At 39.4% G+C, this 21,197-nt stretch overlaps 1 protein-coding gene across 4 annotated transcripts in view; it reads left to right on the forward strand.

The window, feature by feature from the left end:
* WDR7 (WD repeat domain 7) overlaps positions 1–21,197 on the forward strand; it is a 363,164-nt gene that overhangs the window by 289,256 nt on the left and 52,711 nt on the right. For all 4 annotated transcript variants that reach the window (XM_047827887.1, XM_047827884.1, XM_047827883.1 and 1 more), the window contains one exon: positions 1,214–1,313. In XM_047827887.1, the coding sequence (XP_047683843.1) occupies positions 1,214–1,313 (100 nt within the window). The remainder of the gene's footprint in view (positions 1–1,213; positions 1,314–21,197) is intronic.

The raw sequence follows: 21,197 nt of genomic DNA on the forward strand, positions 1-21,197 counted from the left end.
ATGAAATGTGGATGGATGTCATAATGAATGCCCAAACAGCTTTATCAGAATATCTCTGGTTTCAAAATCCTCACATTCAAACCTCTTTCTCTCTCTCAGCCTCTCAGAAATGTAGTCGCATGGCCAGGTAGTATTTTACTCAGTTTCAAGAAAGCGTTAGAGCAGTAATTTCCTTGCTGTCATGTTTTACCTCCCCGTCCCATCTTTAAAAAGATAATAATGGAAAAGTTAGCTTGATAGTATGACATCAAAGAGAAAAAAGGCAACAGTTGTGTGGTAGAATTGTGTAATATCATAAATATTTAGGGTAAGCCACTTGTTCATCTGGGCAACTCATACTGAGTATATTGAAAACTCTTTGGGGATATAAAATCATACCTTATTTATACTTGTAATAGTTTTTATTCGTATCTTCCCAGGCTCCAGCCATATGGTCATGAAATCATTATGGCAAAGCATAGATCCGGAGTTCAGATACCTAATTCAGTTGAGAAAATTAATTTAGCAAAAAAGAAATAAAAGTAAATCAGCCTCTTATAAGCTTCCAATCATCCTCCCTAAGCTTTCTTTTCATGTAATGCCAAATAAGTACCAAATATGCTTACTTACACTACTGTACTCATAGCTCTCATTTAGATAAACTGGCAAATGTGGAAGATCTATGGAACTTGCCAGATAACTTTTTCTTGTGGCTGACTTCCTAATTTCATTCTAAATTATTGATACCAAGTCAAGCATAACATTTATGTAGCTTTTTATGATTGTTCTGCTAGAAAGAATATTTCACTGCTTAATACTCTAATAAAATGTGAGAACATAATCAGATTGAATATGTACGCCTTTTCATCTTTTCTGTTTCTGTTCGAATAGAAGTATTTGCATAATAGTTACTCCAGCAGAACTGAATTTCCATATTAAATCTCGTTTGTATTTGACCCTGTTTATCGTTTGAAAATTCAAGGGTGTTTGTAATGATGAAGTTGTCTTTTCCTGCCAGTAATTATTAACGGGACTAAGTGGTATTCCACATCATTTTTCTTTCAGTTGATTTTAAGAGCCACTAAAGTGCAACAGTTTTGAAAAAATCTCAGTGTATTAATTATCTGTTGATTTAAAAATATATGTCAGAGCCCACTTCCACCTCCAGGTTATCTCACCTGTTTTTTTTGTTTGTTTGTTTTTGTTTGTGTTGTTGTTAAAATGTTCAATCCAGGTTCTACATGGTCAGCTATTATGAGCGGAATCACAGAATAGCCGTTGGAGCTCGCCACGGTTCAGTGGCCCTGTACGACATCCGGACTGGAAAATGTCAGGTAAATAAATCATTGCGACTTCCTCTCCATAAAGTGTGGAAGTTATTGAAAGGAGTGGGAGACTAGCGCTTCACCAGTTGACATGCTGAGCTGCTGGAACATTATGGATAATGCCAAAGGGATCAATAGTTTAATGAAGGACTCAGAGAATATAGAGCCCTACTGTCTTTATTCACTGGCGACGAAGGGCGGCCACAGATGGGTTCCTAACAGAGCCCAGAGAAAGGTGGTCCTGCTCACCAGCTCTTTGGCGGTAAATCTCTTCTTTCAAACAGAGTTTTCTGATTCTCCTATTTTTGCCATGTGTTGTCTGAGAAACTCTGGATGATACATTATTTTGATTAATAACTAACCAAAAATTAATTTCCCAAGTGAAACCAGATATTTGGCAATTATAAGACAACATTCCAGCCAGAGTTTAAGAGAAGAAGAAAACCACAACAGCATTGAGTGTGGCTCTATAAAAGTGAGACTGATGAGATAATATATTATTTTTTATACTTTTATAACTCCTTGTATACTTTTATAACACTTTATTGCTGATGAAGAATCGTTCATGATTTCGTTTTTCATCTTGATCACTGGATTCTCAAAATGTGCCAGTTGGTTAGACAGGGCACACCTGGCCCTGCTCTAGATAGAGGTGAATCAAAACTCTGAGACTTTAAATCTCTTTATCCCAGAGATCATACTATTAGCAAATGGCAAAACCAAGGCTAAGCTCCCCGGTGATTATGGTAAATTTATAGTGCTCATTGATAAATAGTTCCAAGTCATAATTTCTTATGTTTCATTGTAGCATTTATCAGTGCTGATCTATTCCACCATATTAGGAATTATATTCAACTGTATTAGGAATTTCAGCTGTATTATGAAGAAATTCATAAGGCTATAGCTAAAATTTTAAACTGCCTCTTAAATTTAATCAGCATTTAATTTATTCTCCAAAAGCTTCCCTGGTTGCTTTTCATGAAACCGTAGTTCTAAGAAATGGTAACAGATGTTGGGGGGGGGGGTGGGAGTTTCAGGGTCAGACAAATTTAGGGGAGACGACTGGAATGTTGAACACTTTTTTTTTTTTAATTTTTATTTATATTGAGAAAGATATAGCGAGCAAGCGGGGGAGGGGCAGAGAGAGAGACAGAATACCAAGCAGTATATTTAGTACATTTAGACATTTTGGTGCCCCCATGATGTTTTTTCTACTTAGCTTCTTGATACCCCAAATGATCATTAGTGTTGTATGATTGAATAACGGTTACCTCCCAGCTCTGTATGAAAGTAAAGGTTACCCTTTCTTCTAATCACTCAGAACATGAAAACGAAGCTAAATCTCTAAACTCAGTCTTCACTGCTTTAGCCAGTGACCAGTTATATCCAGTGACAATGACACTTCGGGGATTCTCATAACTCTTTCATGGTGTCAGTGTTGTAGTATTTGAAATCAGTGAGTCAACAGTTGAAACAGAATACACAAGTATAGTTGTCATGTTCAGAAATGATGTCTTCTTAGGAATGAATCCAAGGACTAGGAGTTTTGAACTGGGAATATGCAGTAACGCATTTCTTGAATTAGCTCTCCACATCAGGTAACACAGAGAGGGGGACGGTTTCCCTAGCATGAGTGAAGACACAGAGATATGACATAAAACATGTAGAGAGGATAACTAGAAAGTTCACTAGACTCTAAGGGTAGGGTTCTGATTTTGCAGAACAGTAAGGCTTATATAACCACTATACAGGGAGAGTCACAGCTGATGGGAAGATGTGCTGTGACCTGGGCAGGGTACCAGACTCTGAGGGGACATCCACGGGCCCAGTGGAAGCAGAGGACCCACGCCTGTGAGGGAGTGGAGGAGGAACGTGTAGGGTCCCTGTCATTGTCACTCCGTTGCTTGGTAAAGGATAAAACAGAAACACTAAGTCCCTGTCCCTTACCTTTTGGCATTGGCTGCTGCTGTTTTGTGTTTGTTTTTGTTTTTTTAAGTCCATTTTCTCTCGACTTGTTCTCCCCAAACATAATGGAAGATTATACAAAGCCACAGAATAAATATGCATATCTGTCTGGAGCATGAATTTGACTTCAGTGTACCTCTTGCCCAGATCTGCCTGCCCCGTTTCAGTAAATGTTCTACTGGGACACAATCACACTGGTTGCTTGGGCGACTTGCTCGTTGTCTGTGTTGCTGTCGCACTGCAAGAGCGGAACTGAGTTGTTGTAGCCACTGAAGACCATATACTGTATAGTCCGCAAAGCCGAAAATATTTACTAGCTGGCCCTTTACAGAAAAAGCTTGCTGACCTGTGCCTTTGCTAACTGAGGAGGGAGGGTTAAGTCATGTAACTGCCAAGACAGTGGAAACACTGGACTGTAATACATCAGAGAAGAATAATTAGAAACCATGTGGCTTGAAGCCCATCACCACTTACGCGTCTCATAACCTCAGGGAAGTTTCTTAACCTCTCCGAGCTGAAGTTTCCCTGCCGCCAGCGGTGATAGAAATAGTGCCTGTTACTGTGAGAAGTAAATCGTGTAGTTGATGTGAAATTCTTAGCACGGTGCCCGCCAGGCTGTTAGTTTAGTAAGTGCTGGTTGTTGTCATAATATTCACAGAAACTTGGAAACCCATCCCGTTGCAGTTAAGTTGCATTAACTTTAGACAACACGCAAGGTCACTTGAAACATCAGGGTGTTTGTGGACTCTGGGGCTAGTTCACACTCCTCGCTGGTGGACCAGGGAAGCAGAGCGCCAGAGGCCATGCGTGGATTTCCTTCCGAAAGGCAGCGCTTGCCGGTGGTGTTAGGCCGACTCTCGTGGTGTTAGGCTGACTCTCGGCTGACGACGGAAATCAGAACTTTGATGCTAAAAATCCTGCTGTGGTGCTGACTACGTTTTTACCTGACAAGCGCTAGCAAGTGAGGAATATACCTGACTCGACTTTTGCTTAATTAAAGAAAAAGAAACGTACCTCCCTAGGAAGTACTTAAATTTTGTTGGTAGGCAGCGTTCTCGATAAGCAGGCTAACGAAGTTCCGTGGATGCTTAGAGCTACAGGTTTGTGTGTGGTTAAATCAGTGATGAAAATCCTCCCTCTGGCAATATCTGCCTTTGGTTTGGCAGACTTGATATTATGTCTCACTGACTCACCAATCTTTTTGAGACACATGCTTTGTGATAAATAACTGCTGGCTCCGTGCCAGTTTCTCCGAGGTACCTGTTAGCTAGTTTCCCTCAGGAAGTTCTCACGGTGTCACTTGGACGTATCTGATCCACTCGGGTAAATCCAGATACTCACTTTCTTTGGCCATAGTGTTAGAAAAAAGGCAGTGACCTGTGGCAGAAAGTATGACAGAAATCATCTAAATCTTATAAGAATTTTATTATGGAAAAGTTTAAGTTCCTTCAAGAACTCATTTTTGGAAAAAAAAAAAACACCTCTTTTTTTGAAGCTCATTTTTTAGTGTCTAGAACACAGTGGATGGGGGTGCCTGGGTGACTCAGTTGGTTAAGCGGCCGACTTCAGCTCAGGTCATGATCTCACGGTTCATGAGTTCGAGCCCCGCGTCGGGCTCTGTGCTGATGGCGTGGAGCCCGGAACCTGTTTCGGATTCTGTGTCTCCGTCTCTCTCTCTGCCCTTCCCCCACTTGTACTCTGTCTCTCTCTCTCTCTCTCTCTCTCTCTCAAAAACAAACATTAAAAAAAATTTTTTAAAAAGAACATAGTGGATGCGTAATAAAATACATGTTGATCAAATAAAACACCATGAGTCTTAGGAGTAAAAAATATAGTAAGAAACATTGTATGACGTGGTAAATAAAAATAAAGTATCCTTAATTATATTAAAAATGTATTTGTAATCTTAGGCATAATTATATCCTGGTATGTCAGAAACCCTCCCTCCCTCCTTCCTCTACTTGTTGTTTCTAAGGGATATCGGATAGGATATTTTTTCAGAAATAGCCCAGAGAACCTCTTTGTTATGAGTCATGAAAAGTACCTGTATGTGTCTTGGTGAATCCCTCTTTACCGACTCCTTTTAAAAAATGCATTTTGTAATCCTTTCTGTAGCTACTATTTGCTCCTGTCCTTTCTCTCACTAGTGTACATATTGAGTGACTGGCCTGTAGCTCCTCCTTTGCCCCACACCTTCTAGCTTCCACCTTTGCAGAGCCGCTGAAACCACATACTCAGACATCACTGGGGTTCTCTGGTCCACACCAGGACCAAGGGGTCCCTCTTCTCACATTCTGTCTTTTGACTTCCACAGCTCTATCACTTATCTTGATTTTTCATTTTACTGTAGCCTTAGCTGGTTTTCTTAATGTCTTGCGGTATCCTAATGTTAATTTTTTATATATATAAATTTTTAAATATTTATTTATTTTGAGACAGGTGGGGCAGAGAGAGAGGGAGGGAGAATGAGTTCTAAGCAGGCACTGAACTGTCAGCATGCCCAACATGGAGCTTGAGCTCACAAACCATGAGATCATGATCTGAGCCAAAACCAAGAGCCAGACATGTAACCAACTGAGCCAGTCAGATGCCCCCAACCCCTAATGTTACTTCTTATTGCTCTACTGCCCAGAGCCTGAGTTTCTTCACTCACCTGTTCTTTTTCCTGACTTTGGCTAAGAATCCATACATTATCATTGACTCTTCCTCTTAGCAGGTGAGACAGATCAGGTCTACAGCCTGGGCTCAGCCTAAACTCCAGCCCTACGGCTTTTATCTGCTAGACATTTCCATTTCGCTTCTTGTCATTGTTTCAGATTCAGTGTTTTAGAAAATCTCTCCAAGGCTACATTCTACCTGCTTCTTTCCTAACCTGCCTTTTTCTGTTAAGGTCCCAATTATATAATGATATCACAATTTCTATTCCTTGTCCTTCACCCATTCATACCCAGTCACTGAGCTCAGTCAACTTTTCTTAGCAATATACCTGAAATCTACCTTTTCTTCTGCTAACAACCTAAATTAGGCCCTTGACCTGTGCTTCAAGGTCTTTGAAATTCTGGCCTTGATTGTCATACATAATCCCCTCCTCCTCTGAGCTCCGTTTTATTCAATAACACTGTGCCGTGCTGTCCCCTGTCTTGGTCCCAGGGTACTCCCTACTACTACCTACTCCCAGGGTACGTAGGAAAGCATTCAAAAATTATCTGTAGGATGATCTGTTGCAAACACAGTAAAGATTTCAAGAAACGCCCCTTTCCCATTACACTTCTCTTTAGATTATATTGAAATGTCTGATTTCACTGAATATATACAGGTGTACTGTTGCTGTATATTTATAGGTGAAGTGCTGCTGGTTAACAAAAATGCTGAGGATAATCCACATTAACATAATGAAAATTGGCCCTGTTTTCATTAACGTTTCTATCGAAATTTATTTTCCTTTGACCTTCCTTTGAATTCCTTACACCCCCATAAATCTATATGGCCTTCTCAAATTCTTTACTTCTACCATATTTCTGGTTTGGATAAATTATAATTATTTCTTTAATAGCATTTGTGACCTGCCAAATTTGATATTAAAATTAATTAGCAAGTTATATATCTATGTCTAATAGCAGTATTAGAGCAGATTCTGGAGGCAGACTGACTTGGGTTTGAATCCTTGCTCAGCCCTTATTAGCTTTGTGGCCTGAGCAAGGTACTTAAATTCTTTATGCTTTAGGGTTTTTATTTTTTGCCTATAAAATGGACATAATAACTCTCATAACATTGTGTTGTAAAGATTAAAAGAATATATATAAAGCAAATGTCAGCCAATAGTAAGGGCTTAAAAACTGTTACCATCATAATTATTATTTAGTCATTAGTTAAATAATCAGTCAGCCTCATTCTGTTCACTCCTGCTGTTGTACGTTAAACTTCATACCAAGTAAATCTATTACAATTTCTTTCTTACGATCTTCTTTGCTGCTGTTTCCAGGACTACTTGATTAATCTTGCAAGTAGAGTGAATGGAATATCAAGCCAAGTAATTAGCAGATTTCACCATTTGACTGATCTGTCCTCATCCATTTATGTTTAATAGTTGTCCTTTTGTTTATCCTGATTTTCCATACCATTAATCTGTTGTCCTACTGATATACTTTTTTCCAATGATTTTTTAAAAATCATTACAAATACTACTTTTAGTGTTACTGCTATATAAGAATCTTCTCAAGTAAAGTAATTTTAGGCCAATTTTTAAATATACTATTCTCAGCTGCCAGCATAGCTCAGTTTTTGGCCCATCTGATTGCATGTGTTTAAAGTCTTCTATTAATCACCACTGGATTTGTTTTTAAGAACTTTATTACTATGTAATTTTCCACATCTGTTTTCTTCATCCTTTTTAAGATATAAAAGATGAAGTCAGTAATTCAGCCATTTGATTATTATTATTTTCAGTTTCTCACTTGTTAGCATAATTTTTTTGTAGTTTCTCTCGGTTTCAACAGGAGTGGTTGTGAGTGTTCTCATTCTCCCTCATTTGCATATGATGTGTTCCTTATCCCTTTGTTACTTATCTATTGAAATTCAGTCTAGTTCATTTATAAACTTAACCTTTTTATGTAAACCACAAGCCATTTTTATGATCCATAGGTGGGTGGCTGCTTTCATAACTCAACAGAAAACTGTCGTTAGAATCTTAACTAGTTTTTATTAGGTCTAAAGTTGGTGTAAAATTTTTTATTCTGCTTCATCTCTGGATCTGGCAGGCTATAGCCAATGCCTGATTCGGTTTCTTCTTTTTGCCAGCATGAAGCTTTCCGTAAGTTTTTTTTTTTTCCTCTCTCTGACAGAAGTATTTTGTTTTCTTTTTTCTTTTTTTTTTACTTTTTTTTTATTTAATTTTTTTAAACTTACATCCAAATTAGTTAATATATAGTGCAACAATGATTTCAGGAGTAGATTCCTTAATGCCCCTTACCCGTTTAGCCCATCCTCCCTCCCACACTTCCTCCAATAACCTTCTGTTTGTTCTCCATATTTATGAGTCTCTTATGCTTTGTCCCCCTCCCTGTTTTTATATTATTTTTGTTTCCCTTCCCTTATGTTCATCTGTTTTGTCTCATAAGTCCTCATATGAGTGAACTCATATGATACCGGTCTTTCTCTGACTAATTTCACTTAGCATAATATCCTCCAGTTCCATCCACGTAGTTGCAAATGGCAAGATTTCATTCTTTTTGATTATCAAGTAATACTCCATTGTATATATATCCCACATCTTCTTTATCCATTCATCCATCGATGGACATTTGGGCTCTTTCCATACTTTGGCTATTGTTGATAGTGCTGCTCTAAACATGGGGGTGCACGTGCCCCTTCGAAACAGCACACTTGTATCCCTTGGATAAATACCTAGTAGTGCAATTGCTGGGTCGTAGGGTAGTTCTATTTTTAGTTTTTTGAAGAATCTCCGTACTGTTTTCCACAGTGGCTGCACCAACTTGCATTCCCAAGTATTTTGTTTTCTTTGACAATAATCTGCTGATACCTAGCCAGTCAGAATTGAGTAATTTGGATAATTTCCATCCTCTCCTTGAGAAGTCTAGATACAGTGTTTGAATGATTAGCATTTACATGAGAACAAGAGAAGAGGAAGATGTGTGGCAGCTGGTGAAAGAGGAAGTCTACCTGCTTTTTTCTCTGGCATTCCATTTTTTCCCAAATGGATTATATTGATTGCTTCTTTCAATTATAAATGTAATTCGTGTTCATTTAAAAAATAACCTGAAGCAGTGACAAAATATTTAAAGCGGAAAGTTAAAGTCTACTGTTACCTGTAGTTTAGAGTTAATTCCTGTTTTAGCTGTTTGAATACTTTGAGTCTTGTTTCCATAATATACAAATAATATTATTCCCTCCCTCTTCCCCAGTATAATAGTTTCCTGCAGCCTGCTTTTTTTTGTACTTAACAATGTTTTATCTCTTCCTGTGAGTCCGTATATCTCCTTCAATAATAGCAAGTATGTAATGAATGCCTACTTTTAGCTGTAAATAAAACAGGCATACTGCCCTCAACTAGCTTCTGTTCTAGTGAGAGGAGAGGAGACAAGTAAGAAACTAACAAGGAAATATCAGGTAGTGGTAGGATAATACAGTGGGATGACTGGGTACCGCTTTAGGGACTCAGGGGTGAGCACATTGAGGGGATGGCATTTAACCTCAGACTGTGCCACCATCTAGAAGAAGGGCATTATAAGGAGCAGGTAGTATAGAGAGTAAGAACATTGAAAAGTTTGGGGAACAGAGAAAAGGCAAGCGCAGAGGGCACTGATTTTGTGAGCAAGTGGAAGATAGATTTGAGATGGCATGAGATAGGAAAGGAAGAATTCCAATCCAGAAGGCCAAGGTGGGGATCTCAGATTTTATTCTAGTATGATGAAATGCCTTCAGCAAATTTTAAGCAGGGAAATTATATGATCTGTATTTTAAAATTATTTTGTATTTGTTGTTTTTGGGATGCTTTTGTTCTTTATTTCACAACATTGGATTCATAGGAAATACACTACTCTGCAAGTTAAAAAAAAAATCTTAGTGCATCATAGCTAGAATTCCCAGGTGACAAACATTAATCTAGCATGTTCCTTATAAAATGTAAAATACTTTATATTTTTAATGTAAAATACTTTAAGAAAACTGTTTTTCTATTGATGAAATATTCAAATTGAATCCAGCTTTACGTTCTTACAAACAAGGATGCAGTAAACATCTTTGAATATATGTCTTTATACACCAATACTTTTCTCTCTGTAAGATAGGTTCTAAAAATTGGAATCGGTGTGATCCATTTTTATTTTAAAAGATTGATTGCTTGCTGCTGAGGTGGGAGTCGAGTGGTTGCAGTGGGAACGGAGAAAAGTGGAAAGACAAAGGAGAGCCACCAGGTTTTGGTGATTGTTCACATGTACGTGCGGTGTGGGGCTGTTAAGGGGGAGGCGGGGGTGAGACAGAAGAATTCAGGGTGATCCAGGTGTGAGCCATGAGCAGCTCTTACAGATGGATTATGATGCCTTAACAACCGGGAGAAAAGCAGGCTGGGAGTAGGAATGAAGTTCAGGACGTCAGCATTGGACACATTAAGTGCAAAGGGCCGTTTTAATCGGTTTGGATGACTGCATAGTATTCCAAAACACAGATGTAGGAGATGCCATTGACCAGTCCTCTGTCAATTAACATTTAAGCTCTCTACCCTGCCTTTCTCACCATTACAAACAGTGTTGCATTGAATGGCCTAATTTATATAACTTTTCATGCCTATCTGATATGTTAGAGTAAATTCCTGGTTGTAGAGTACTAAGTCAGAAGATTTCTGCATCTGATTGCCAGAATGCTCTGAAACTTGAAACTGCCCGCAGTTGATGGGCATTAGTTTTTCACACCCTCCCTAATATTCCTGTGAATAACAAACAGAATGACTCTTGAACCACAATTATTCTTATAAAAAATGAAACCTCACAGTTTGTGTGTTTTGGCTCTTGTATTTGTCATCCTATTCAACAGACAATTTATCCATTTATTGAGGAGTTATCATTCATCTTATCTTTTAAAGTATGATACAAAAATAAAGTTAAAATTAAAAAACTTTATGATGGCTCTTCTCTGTACCAGATACCATATTATAAGCAAGATGGCAACAAAATAAATACGAACTGTTCCTACCCTCAAGGAGTTTATGATTTGGTATGTAAGATAAGACATAAGCCCATAATTGAAATACTGTGATCATGCTTTCTAGCAGGGCAATCTAGAATGCTGTGGGAGAACATAAGAGGCACGCTAGCCCAGACTTGCTTAGGAATCTCGGGAGAATGGTCTGGAAGGGTTCCCTAAAGGAGAGGGCATCTGAATTGAGCCATTAGCAATTAGAAAAGAGGAAAGGGAAGGGACATGCCAGGCAGAAGGCATAATTCTGCATAATTTACAACATCTGCAAAGCCCAGAGGAAGAAGAAAGCTTAAGGGAAGCTTGCTTATGAAAAGCCAAAAGCTTTGTCCCAGATTATGTGAATGGTTCATGTTATGGCAATTTTCAGATTAGCATTACACCTGGAATTGCATAAATCTTATGTGAAAACAGTTTTTCCAGTAGATCAGTAGAGACACCCTTTATCTGTGACTTATTAAATACTAAGTCAGTAACAGATTTTGTAAAGTTATATGCTGTTAGCAAAGTGTTAAAGTAACAACTGAATGCTGGCTTTCTCCATAAATAATATTTTATTTCCATAAAAGAATATTTTTCCATAAATAATATTTTTAAAAAGGGGCTTGGCAAGACATGAAAATGTTTTCAGCATGAGATTTAAAGCACTCTAATGAAAATAAACCATATAATTCTCTCTAATACGTTTAATTTTGGCAAGCAGTCTAAGGCTACTATATATCAAAAGAAAGCTAATATTCAAGACTTAACAAAACTGTCAGCAAACATACCTATATTAATAGAAGTTTGGAAAACAGTATGTTCTTCTCTCTAAAAATAACAAAGATTTTACTAGTAGTTAGAAAGAGCTATGGACCTTAGGGATCTGGTGGACAGTAAGATTGATGTTTCTTTAAGGCAGAGTTTTGAAGCTTCGGGCACAGTTTTCACTGAGCAGAAGTCTATAACGCTTATACATCAAGGGCACTTATGTGGTGATTGCAAAAATTGCAGTGACAATTGACTACAGTACTTAGTCAGACTGTGACATTTTAGGTATTTTCTTCCTGCTCTTTTCAGCAGCTGGTTTTATGGCAGGTGCAACCAGAAATATGGCATCGGGGGTGATAGTAAGATGAATGGTTGGGGAAGACAATGGCTTCCCGACACCGTGTTGAAGAATTACCTAACAAGCTGCCTGTTTTGAAAGTGAAATGTTATTTAGAGAAGAATCTCTAGGAAGAGAAACAGATATCTGGAGCAGTGCTTGAAATCAGGCCATCATTTATTCTGGAAGTTTAAACATTTTTGAAGAATATTTTGAACTGACTGTGTGTGTTTCTGTTGTTTATCTCCTCTGATCACTCGCTGAGTATTTCTTATATCTGTGTTACACTTTGAATGGTGGCATTCAGGATTTTTGCACCAAGAAGGAAAATTAAAATACTTGGTAATATCTGTAGTGGGAAATACATCAGTCAGAGAATTCTGTTTACAAGCCCAGCAGAGTTGTTACAAGCATTTCAACATCCTTGCACAAGCTTAGACTAAAGTTTATTTTTAATCTCAAATTCACGTTTTATCTACATTTCTAAATGCCATTCAATTTCCTTGCTAGCTGTCTCTTTTTCCTCTTAACACATAAAAAAAAAAATGAAAGTGCACATGTGTATGTATATATGTATGTGTGTTCAGGTATTTAGATATCCCATGTATACTTAGTATATAAAATTAGAAAATATTAGGTGAGTCACAGATCATTGAATTCATTCTGGATGCATTGCTTTGTAGTCTTTGTATCCACTCTTGATATATCAGGTACTTAGAACAAGGACTGGCATGTAGTAACCATTCAATAAATGTGATCCATAAGTACTCTAAAACACATATGAGGACATGCCTCTATAGCTCATGATAGGTTCTGAATAGATGTTGATGATTTAAATGAGCTTTCTGTCAAAATTTGGTAGTTCCTATCTTAAATAGAGCTCCTGATGGAGTTCACATCTCAGTGGGGGAGGAGGTCAGAGGAGGTACATAAAAGCCCCTGGATCTAGCAGAGTCAGCCCCAGAAGTTGCTCAGTTAATCAAAAATGTTGCTCAAGTGTGGGATCATGTAAAATTATATGTATCTTAAACATTTCATTTTAATTTAAATCCTGTCAAGATAATTTTATTTTTCTTCTCTTGATGTGAGACCAACGCTTTTCCTTTCTATAATTGGACCACTGATTATAGTTCTAGAACATTCTTCCTGAGCCATGCCATCTTCTGTTTAAGTAAGTTGAGAAATTAAAGATACATGTAAAGCAGTCTCAGACTATCAGAGACGCCTGGGTGGCTCAGTCAGTTAAGCATCCGACTTCGACTTCGGCACAGGTCATGACTTCACCATTCCCAAGTTCGAGCCCCACGTCAGGCTCTGTGCTGACAGCTCAGAGCCTGAAGCCTATTTCGGATTCTGTGTCTCTCTCTCTGTCTCTGCCCCACCCCCACTCATGCGCGCACGTGTGCTCTCTCTCCCTCTCTCTCTCTCTCTCTCTCTCTCTCAAAAATAAACATTAAAAAAAATTTTTTTAAAGCAGTCTCAGAGTATAATCCTAGATGTTTATACTCTGCCTGGTTTTGTGCATTTGTCTCACACCTAATTTCATGAGTGTGTCTGTGTGTGTGTCCTTCTAGAGCCATCTTCCCCTGGTATTTTATGATTTCATCTGATATTTAATTCAACTGCCTATTTACGTTGACAAGCACAACTAGCATGGCATGGCTTTGGTTAACTCCAGGCCAAAGAGCGCCCACCTCTGGGGAGCAGTGGTGAGTGAGCCTGTTGACTGCTGGCATTCCTCAGGGAGTGGGCATCAGGATGCTTTACAGAGGGAATAGAGTGTATTGGCTAATGCCAAGAGTCAGTAAAGTCAAGGTCGTTTGAGAGACATTCTGTTGCACGGTGCCCAGAAGTATTTACGTGACACTATGGAATGCAGAAGGGAATGGATGACCACTCCTGTGGGCGAGGTATTTCCAACCCAGCAGAGATGACAGAGATGAAACAAGTGAGTGCAATCGAGGGTTTCGGTGCCACCACAGAGGGTGACAGACCACAAGGTAGGAAAGGGTGAGTCCCGTGGAGGTAGGAAACAAGAACAGCAAAAGGTTCCTGAAGAAGGTGACATTTGAGTTGCATCTTGAGTAGCTGTTCCGTAGGCACACGTGGAGGAAGAAAACTTCTCGGAGAGAGGATGAAACATCAGTAGTAGTGCAGAGGCATTGTTTCGCTTATGTGCATCCCAGGAACTTTAGGGTTTGGGCTGTGCTGGGAGCAGAGGCTGCCTGCAAGGGAGTGTGGAAGTGAGAAGGGAAGAGAGAGAAAGCCAGCGGGGAGGAGGGGTGACATGGTGGGAGGCCTTTCCTCGATGGATTGCTCCATAGTTTCAGTGTCATAGGTCAGCAGAGACAAACTCAGAAGCCTACACAGGTAAGGCAGGGAGCATGAATTAATAGAACAAAGTAAGCCCACTTGGTTTACCTTTCATTTTTCCATGGTTGATAGCACTTTTCCAAAGAATGTTTATCATTTTTTTTAAGAGCGGGTTTGTTTATTTATTTTGAGAGAGAGCATGTGCAGGTAGAGGAGGGGTAGAGGGAGGGCCAGAGAGAGAGAGAGAATCTTAAGCAGGCTCCATGCCCCCAGCGCAGAGCCCAAATGCAGAGCTCGAGCTCACAACTGTGAGATCATGATGTGAGTCGAAGGACGCTTAGCCGACTGAGCCACCCAGGCGCCCCAGAAATGTGTATCTTTTTAACACTACTCTCTGGAAAACAGCAGTGTAAGCCTTTAGTAAAATGCTACGGGCTATTCTCCTTGAACAGTAGGGATAGAACTGGGAGGGGGGGCTGCTGTGGCGCCTGTGTAGACAGATCGGCTGCAGCTCAGTTCCTGTCAGTGGTGCCGTGTGGAATTGTGGACCTAGTGTTGCCTTATCTTCTGATTTTTCAAGAGGGCTGAAAATACAGATTTTTATTTAAAACTCTCCCAGTTTTTCAATGCCAGTGACTAATCTAAATGTCTTTAGAGTCAGTACTATGCTCAGGTCATGGTCTCACGGTTCATGAGTTCAAGCCCTGAGTTGGGCTCTGTGCTGACAGCTCAGAGCCTGGAGACTGCTTTGGATTCTGTGTCTCCCTCTCTCTCTCTGTCCCTTCCCTGCTTGTATCTGTCTCTGTCTCTCTATCAAAAATAAATGAACATTAAAAAAAAGTTTAAGAATAAAACTCTTGAGGAGTGTGTGGGTAGCTCAGTCAGTTGGGCATCTGACTCTTGGTTTCAGTTCAGGTCATGATCTTACGTTACGGTCTGTGGGTTTGAGCCCCACGTCGGGCTCTGCACTGGCAGTGTGAAGTCTGTTTAGGATATTCTCTCTCTCTCTCTCTCTCTCTCTCTCTCTCTCTCTCTTTCTTTCCCTGCCTCCCCCCCTCCTTCCCTCCCCCTTCCTTGCTCTCTCTCTCGCTCTCCCTCTCTCTCAAAATAAATATAAATAAACTTTAAAAAAAAAAAGAGAAAGAACTCTTGAGTCACCTGGCTGGCTTAGTCGGTAAAGCATATGACTCTTGATCTCAGAGTCATGAGTTCAAGCCCTGCCCCACATTGGGGGGTAGAGTTTACTTTAAAAAAATAAATAAATAGATACAAAAATTTTTTTTTAATTTAAAAGAATAACACTCTTAATAGGAAACATTTTAAAACGAGCTGGACTAATATAAAATTACCCTAAAAGAATCAACTTTCCCTTTTATTCCTGTAGGAACAATGAGCTGGGATAAAAAAGTACAGGATAAGCCTCAAGAGATCTGGTGCTGTTCTTTCCTATGTACTGTCCAAAGTAAGGGCCCTTCCCTTCACTGCACTGGAAGGAGAAGATTGCTCTTGATTACCTCACACTGCCCCTCCCTCCTCCCAGCTCAGCTGACTTGTGCTCCTGCTTCCGACTGCTGCTAAGCACTTGAAGACAGTAGGTGCTTAGACATAACTCTCATTTATTCGAACGTTTCACTACTTAGGTAATTCTGCCGTTCCCCAAAGTTGCATCTTAATGGAGAATATTCATTAATACCTTGAAAGGCCCTGAAACGTCCTTTAAAAGGAATTTCAGGAGCAAGTCAACATTCGTGTAAGCCCACCACACCAAATTAGAAGCTGCTTTCTCACATATACAAGAGTGGCCCTTTGTAGGAGAAGGCCAGCCAGCTCCCATAAGCCTCTTGAATTTCTCTGGGCGAACCCACCAGCATATGGCATTGTTTCTGTGTTGCTGTAATTTATGTAAATGCGTTGTCAGAGATGAATTAAAACTTATAGTTGTAAATCTACAAGGACACAGCTGTAACTCACACAGATTTATCACTTGTGGACGCGTATATCAAGCCTCTGGAATTACTGCCTCTACCGTAGACAGAGGTTAAAGAAGAAGGTAACAGCTTACATGCCATTATACATATACAGCAGTTTGTCATTCATCGGTGGTGGTAGGAATACAAAATATAGCAGGTGGACCGTCCTTCACCCAACACCATCTAATCGACAAATTGCGGTAAGAATGCCAAAAGAGAGATCACCAGATGACGAGTCAGAAAACTTCGCCTCACATCCAGTCACTAACTCTGTCACTCAGACTTTTCCAAGCCTGCGTTTACTTGGGCTCAGACTGCTTTTCAAAAGGGGCGCCTGGGTGGCGCAGTTGGTTAAGCGTCCGACTTCAGCCAGGTCACGATCTCGCGGTCCGTGAGTTCGAGCCCCGCGTCAGGCTCTGGGCTGATGGCTCGGAGCCTGGAGCCTGTTTCCGATTCTGTGTCTCCCTCTTTCTCTGCCCCTCCCCCGTTCATGCTCTGTCTCTCTCTGTCCCAAAAATAAAAAAATAAAAAAAAAATAAAAAAAAAAAAACAAAAACCTGTTAATACCACCTCCGGCGTGCTCTGCATGGTTTTTGCGAGGTGGCCGTACGTTCATTCATTCATTCAACAAATGTTTATTGAGTGCCTACTGTATGCCACTCACTTGTTTTAGGCTGAGAGAAATAATGGAGGCCAGCATCCTTATTTTGTGCCAAAAAGCTAAGTGAGGTCAGAAAGATGAGGTGCTTTACAGAGGATGTGAAAGAGCTTTTGGAAAATTGTGAAATGCATACAAGGGGAAATCATTATTAATTGTAAGACAAAGGCAGTATCTCCTTTATATGATGTGTGTGCTTAGTTCTCCTGATGTTTACACCTGCCTTGGAGTTCCTTTTATATATAACTTCACTCGCATTGTTTTAGCATTGTTCTTCCTAAACCAGGTGACGTATCAGAATCACATAGGAAATTTCAAACTGGATTTTCCCTACCTCAGACCTCTGGATGAGAATCTCTAAGGCAGGACCCTAGATGTCTACATTTTTATAGAATACCGGCAAGTAGTTCTAAGGCAGACTGGAGTTGAGAACCTCTAGGTTTACTGACTGAAATGGCAGATTATATGAGGAACAAAAAATAGGTGAATTATTGTGAATTAATATTTTAAGTCCAAGGGTCTGTAAAATTAATTAAAAAAAATAAAAACTTGCATCATATAGACTAAAATGGAGACTTAGGATGGCCTTAGTGGAATTTGATTTGGGTGGGAGGTATCACCATGGAAAAGGCAGTGTAGCAATATTAAAGGTTTAGGGGAGAAAAAGCAGTCATAATCCCCCCCCCCCCCCCGCAAAGATTTTACACTTATATATTGCTTATTCACATGTATAGCAACTTGTAGATGTTTGTAGTCATGGTCTATATTTCCCTATATTTGCTTTGAAATATAACATAAAATTATAATATTTTAGTTTATGAGGTTTTAGTTAACTCCTTTCTGTGTAGAAATTTCTCTTATCATCTTGAGCTGAGCTGAGGCCAGAATCCCTAGATTTTCATATTGCATTTGAGAATTTTCCTGTTACGTTAGGCCATCCCACTCTGACAGAACATTAAGCAGCTACTCTTAGGTACACGGATAGCCTCATTTTCTCCCCACAGTGCCCTTTTTGATGACTTTTCTGTTCTTCAAATTACAACAGAAGGGAGCCCCTACCAGATAAAATCACTAACTGAAAGTGTACTTACGGAAATCATCAATATCTTATTAACCCCTTATAGCTTTGCCCCTAATTGGGAGTTTTCTCCAGTTACTCCAGTACAACACACAATTCAAGAGTTTTCTGTCTCTGGATAGCTCTCGTGATATAGTAGGATCTTTTCTCTTGCAGCATCCATTCAAATAATTTATTAATTTAGTTGATATTAAGAATTTACTGTGTATCAGGTACTATTGTCAGTGCTGCAAACTACTGAAATAATATATTTCTATTTAATGGTTATGAGGAAACTAATGCCTCCTCTAGAAATAGAAGTTCATTCTTAGCTACCTTGCTTTTCTAAGTGGTGAATCCAGTGAAATTCCCAGGATGAGTCACTTCCACGTATGGGGAAAACACTCACTAAGCATTTAGTCTGTCAGTATGTCCTTAATAATATACTAAAAGGAATTATATATCAAGAAGATTTTATAGCAGAGCAACAAGAGACAAGACTAGGCCAGAGCTAGGTCACAGAGGCCCTTGTGTCATGATGAGAAATTGTGGTATTATCCTAAATGTAGTGGGAAACTATTAAGGGTTCTAAGCAAGTGACTTGATATGATTTAACTGGTGTGTGGGGAATGAATTGAAGGAAGACAAAAGCGGAAATGGGAAGACCACTTACAAGGCCATCCAAAGGTATTTCAGGCTAGAGATGACAACAGTCTAGACTGGAGGGAGGATCGTGAAGATAGAGAAAAATGAACCGATTTGAGATGAATTTGAGAGAGCGAAGTTTTGAGGATGATTTCTAGGTTTTGGTTTGAGCAACTGCATAGCTAGGGAACACTGGAAGAGGAGCAGATTCGTGGAATAAGGAGTGGTAGACAATTAATTGTGTTTTATGCTAATTTTGAGGAGCCTAGTAAACATTCACGTGGAGCTGTTACATGGCTTTAGAGACAAACAAGTAGACATCATTGATACGTTCATGCGTTTACAGCCACGGCTGTGGACAAACAGACCGTGATAAGAGAAAATTGGATAGAGTGAGAAGGGATGGGACAAAGTCCTAAAAAAAGGTCACCATTTAGGGATGAGATGGAAGAGGTGCATCTTGCAAAAGCATGAGAATGGGTGGTTGGAGGGCATGAAGAAAATCAGAAGACTGTTGTGTCTTAGATACCAAAAGAGGACAGTGTCTCATGGAGGAAAAGCTACTGAAAGGTCAAGAAAGGTAAAAATTACTTGAAGCCCATCAGATTTGGCAACAGAAGGTCACTGGTGACTCTAAAAAGTAGCGTCAGTGCCGTGGTGGGGCTGGAAGCCTGACGGCAGTGATGCCATGAGCAGCCAGGCTTGCGTAGACCACTCTTTCAAGAAGCTTGGTTGGAAAAACGAGAGAGAAGAGACATAGCGAGGAATAAATGTGACATCAAGAGAGTTTTGCTTTTCAAGATGTTTCTCTTTTTTTAATGTACTATAGAATATTTGACATTTTAAGGGTAACACCTGATCCATGGTTTACCCAAGTGAAACATTTAGCAGTAAGAAAGGGTTTAAAACAGGTATGAAAGATGCTGTTTTGGATTGACTATGGAGAAAACACTCCTACATGTTTAATGCCAACCTAGAGAGAACACAGGTGGCATGAGATCTATGCTAATGAGAAACGAAAGACCATTCAGACAGGCCTTTGAAACCACAGACTAAGACGAAGAGCAATACCTTCGTATCTAACTTTAATAAGGGACATTTGCCCAGGGATTTCAGAGACATGTTACTAATTTGGTGGATTTCAAAAGCATACAGCTTCTGAGTATTCTTAAATGAAATTATTCAATAATCCTGTGCCTCTAGGATTAAAGGGTCTATGTTTTCTCTAAGGATGGAGCGCTATTGGCTATATATTTGACTTACCAAATATATTTAATATAAAGATAGCATGGCCGTAGCATTCTTTTCATATTAGTGAGAAGGGTTTCATTTTGATAAGCATAGTTTTTAGAGGTTTTCTCTTAATTTTCTCCAGACAAGAGAGGTAGGTTCAGGGTTCAGTTTGCGTTTCTGAATTTCCACCAAGAAGATGCAGGTGGCCTCATAGGCTTGAGCTGGTTTTTTTTTTTTTTCTTATCGTTTAGCCATCTCACCAAAGAAAGAGCTTCACTCTGATTTTTCACCTTTTCCATAAAGCAAATAGAGAGCTGTTTACAACAGCCTTTGTCTGGCTTTGGCATTGATTTTAAATCACCTGGATTGATCATGTGGTTATGGGACTTTAGAAAATCCCACCAAACACCAAAGCCTCTAAACACAATTAGAATTGAGGGGTTTTTGATCTGCTAGCATAATGTCTATAGGAGTCCATTTTAAATTATCTTTAACTTCTGCTCAGGTTAGGTGGGAAAAAGCACTGTCCTAATGCATGGTGTCTGGGGTTTTGTAGATGCTCTCAAGCACGTAGAAACGTTCCTAGTTTTCAAAATGAGGAAGCAGCTAAAATCTGTCTTGGAGTGTTTCACTGCCTAGGCAGTTTCCTCAGCCAATGAGAGGAAGATATGCAAATCAGCCAGCTGTCCGGTCACACACTCCTGGTTCGCAGGACCACGCAGGACTCAGGCAAGCTGATCTCAACCAGATTTGACAAAGAGGTGGAAGGTCTAAAATGAAATAGGTCAACACAGATTCTCTAATAATAGGTAGATGTGAAGGGACGAAGAGGGATCCCACAGGAAAGCTGCTTTCTAAAGACTGCTGATATCCCTGCTTTTCATTTCAGATTTCTCCTCATCAGTGGCACCTGTGTCTGAACCTTCTTATCTGCTGACGAAACACTTCCTATTTTCCATTAATTACCTTTTAGATTATTTCTAGAAGATCAGTGTCTAACAAAGTAAATGTTTATAAGGATTCAAACTACTTTAAGCAACCGACTTTGCCTTTCTTATGGGAGGTATTTTTCTAAGGCTTGTTATAGTACCTCAATTTTGTTGTCATGGTGACTAGATAATAGAATACAACTTTTCAAAAATGAAAACCTGCTTTTAACCAGATCCTTCCAACCAAGTAGTCATAAATATAGAGTTTAGAGTGGACAATTTATGCTCAATTTCTCTCCTAGCTAAAATCAAAATTTACTTTACAG

This window comes from Prionailurus viverrinus, chromosome D3, assembly GCF_022837055.1.
Source record: "Prionailurus viverrinus isolate Anna chromosome D3, UM_Priviv_1.0, whole genome shotgun sequence".
Lineage (NCBI taxonomy): Eukaryota > Metazoa > Chordata > Mammalia > Carnivora > Felidae > Prionailurus > Prionailurus viverrinus.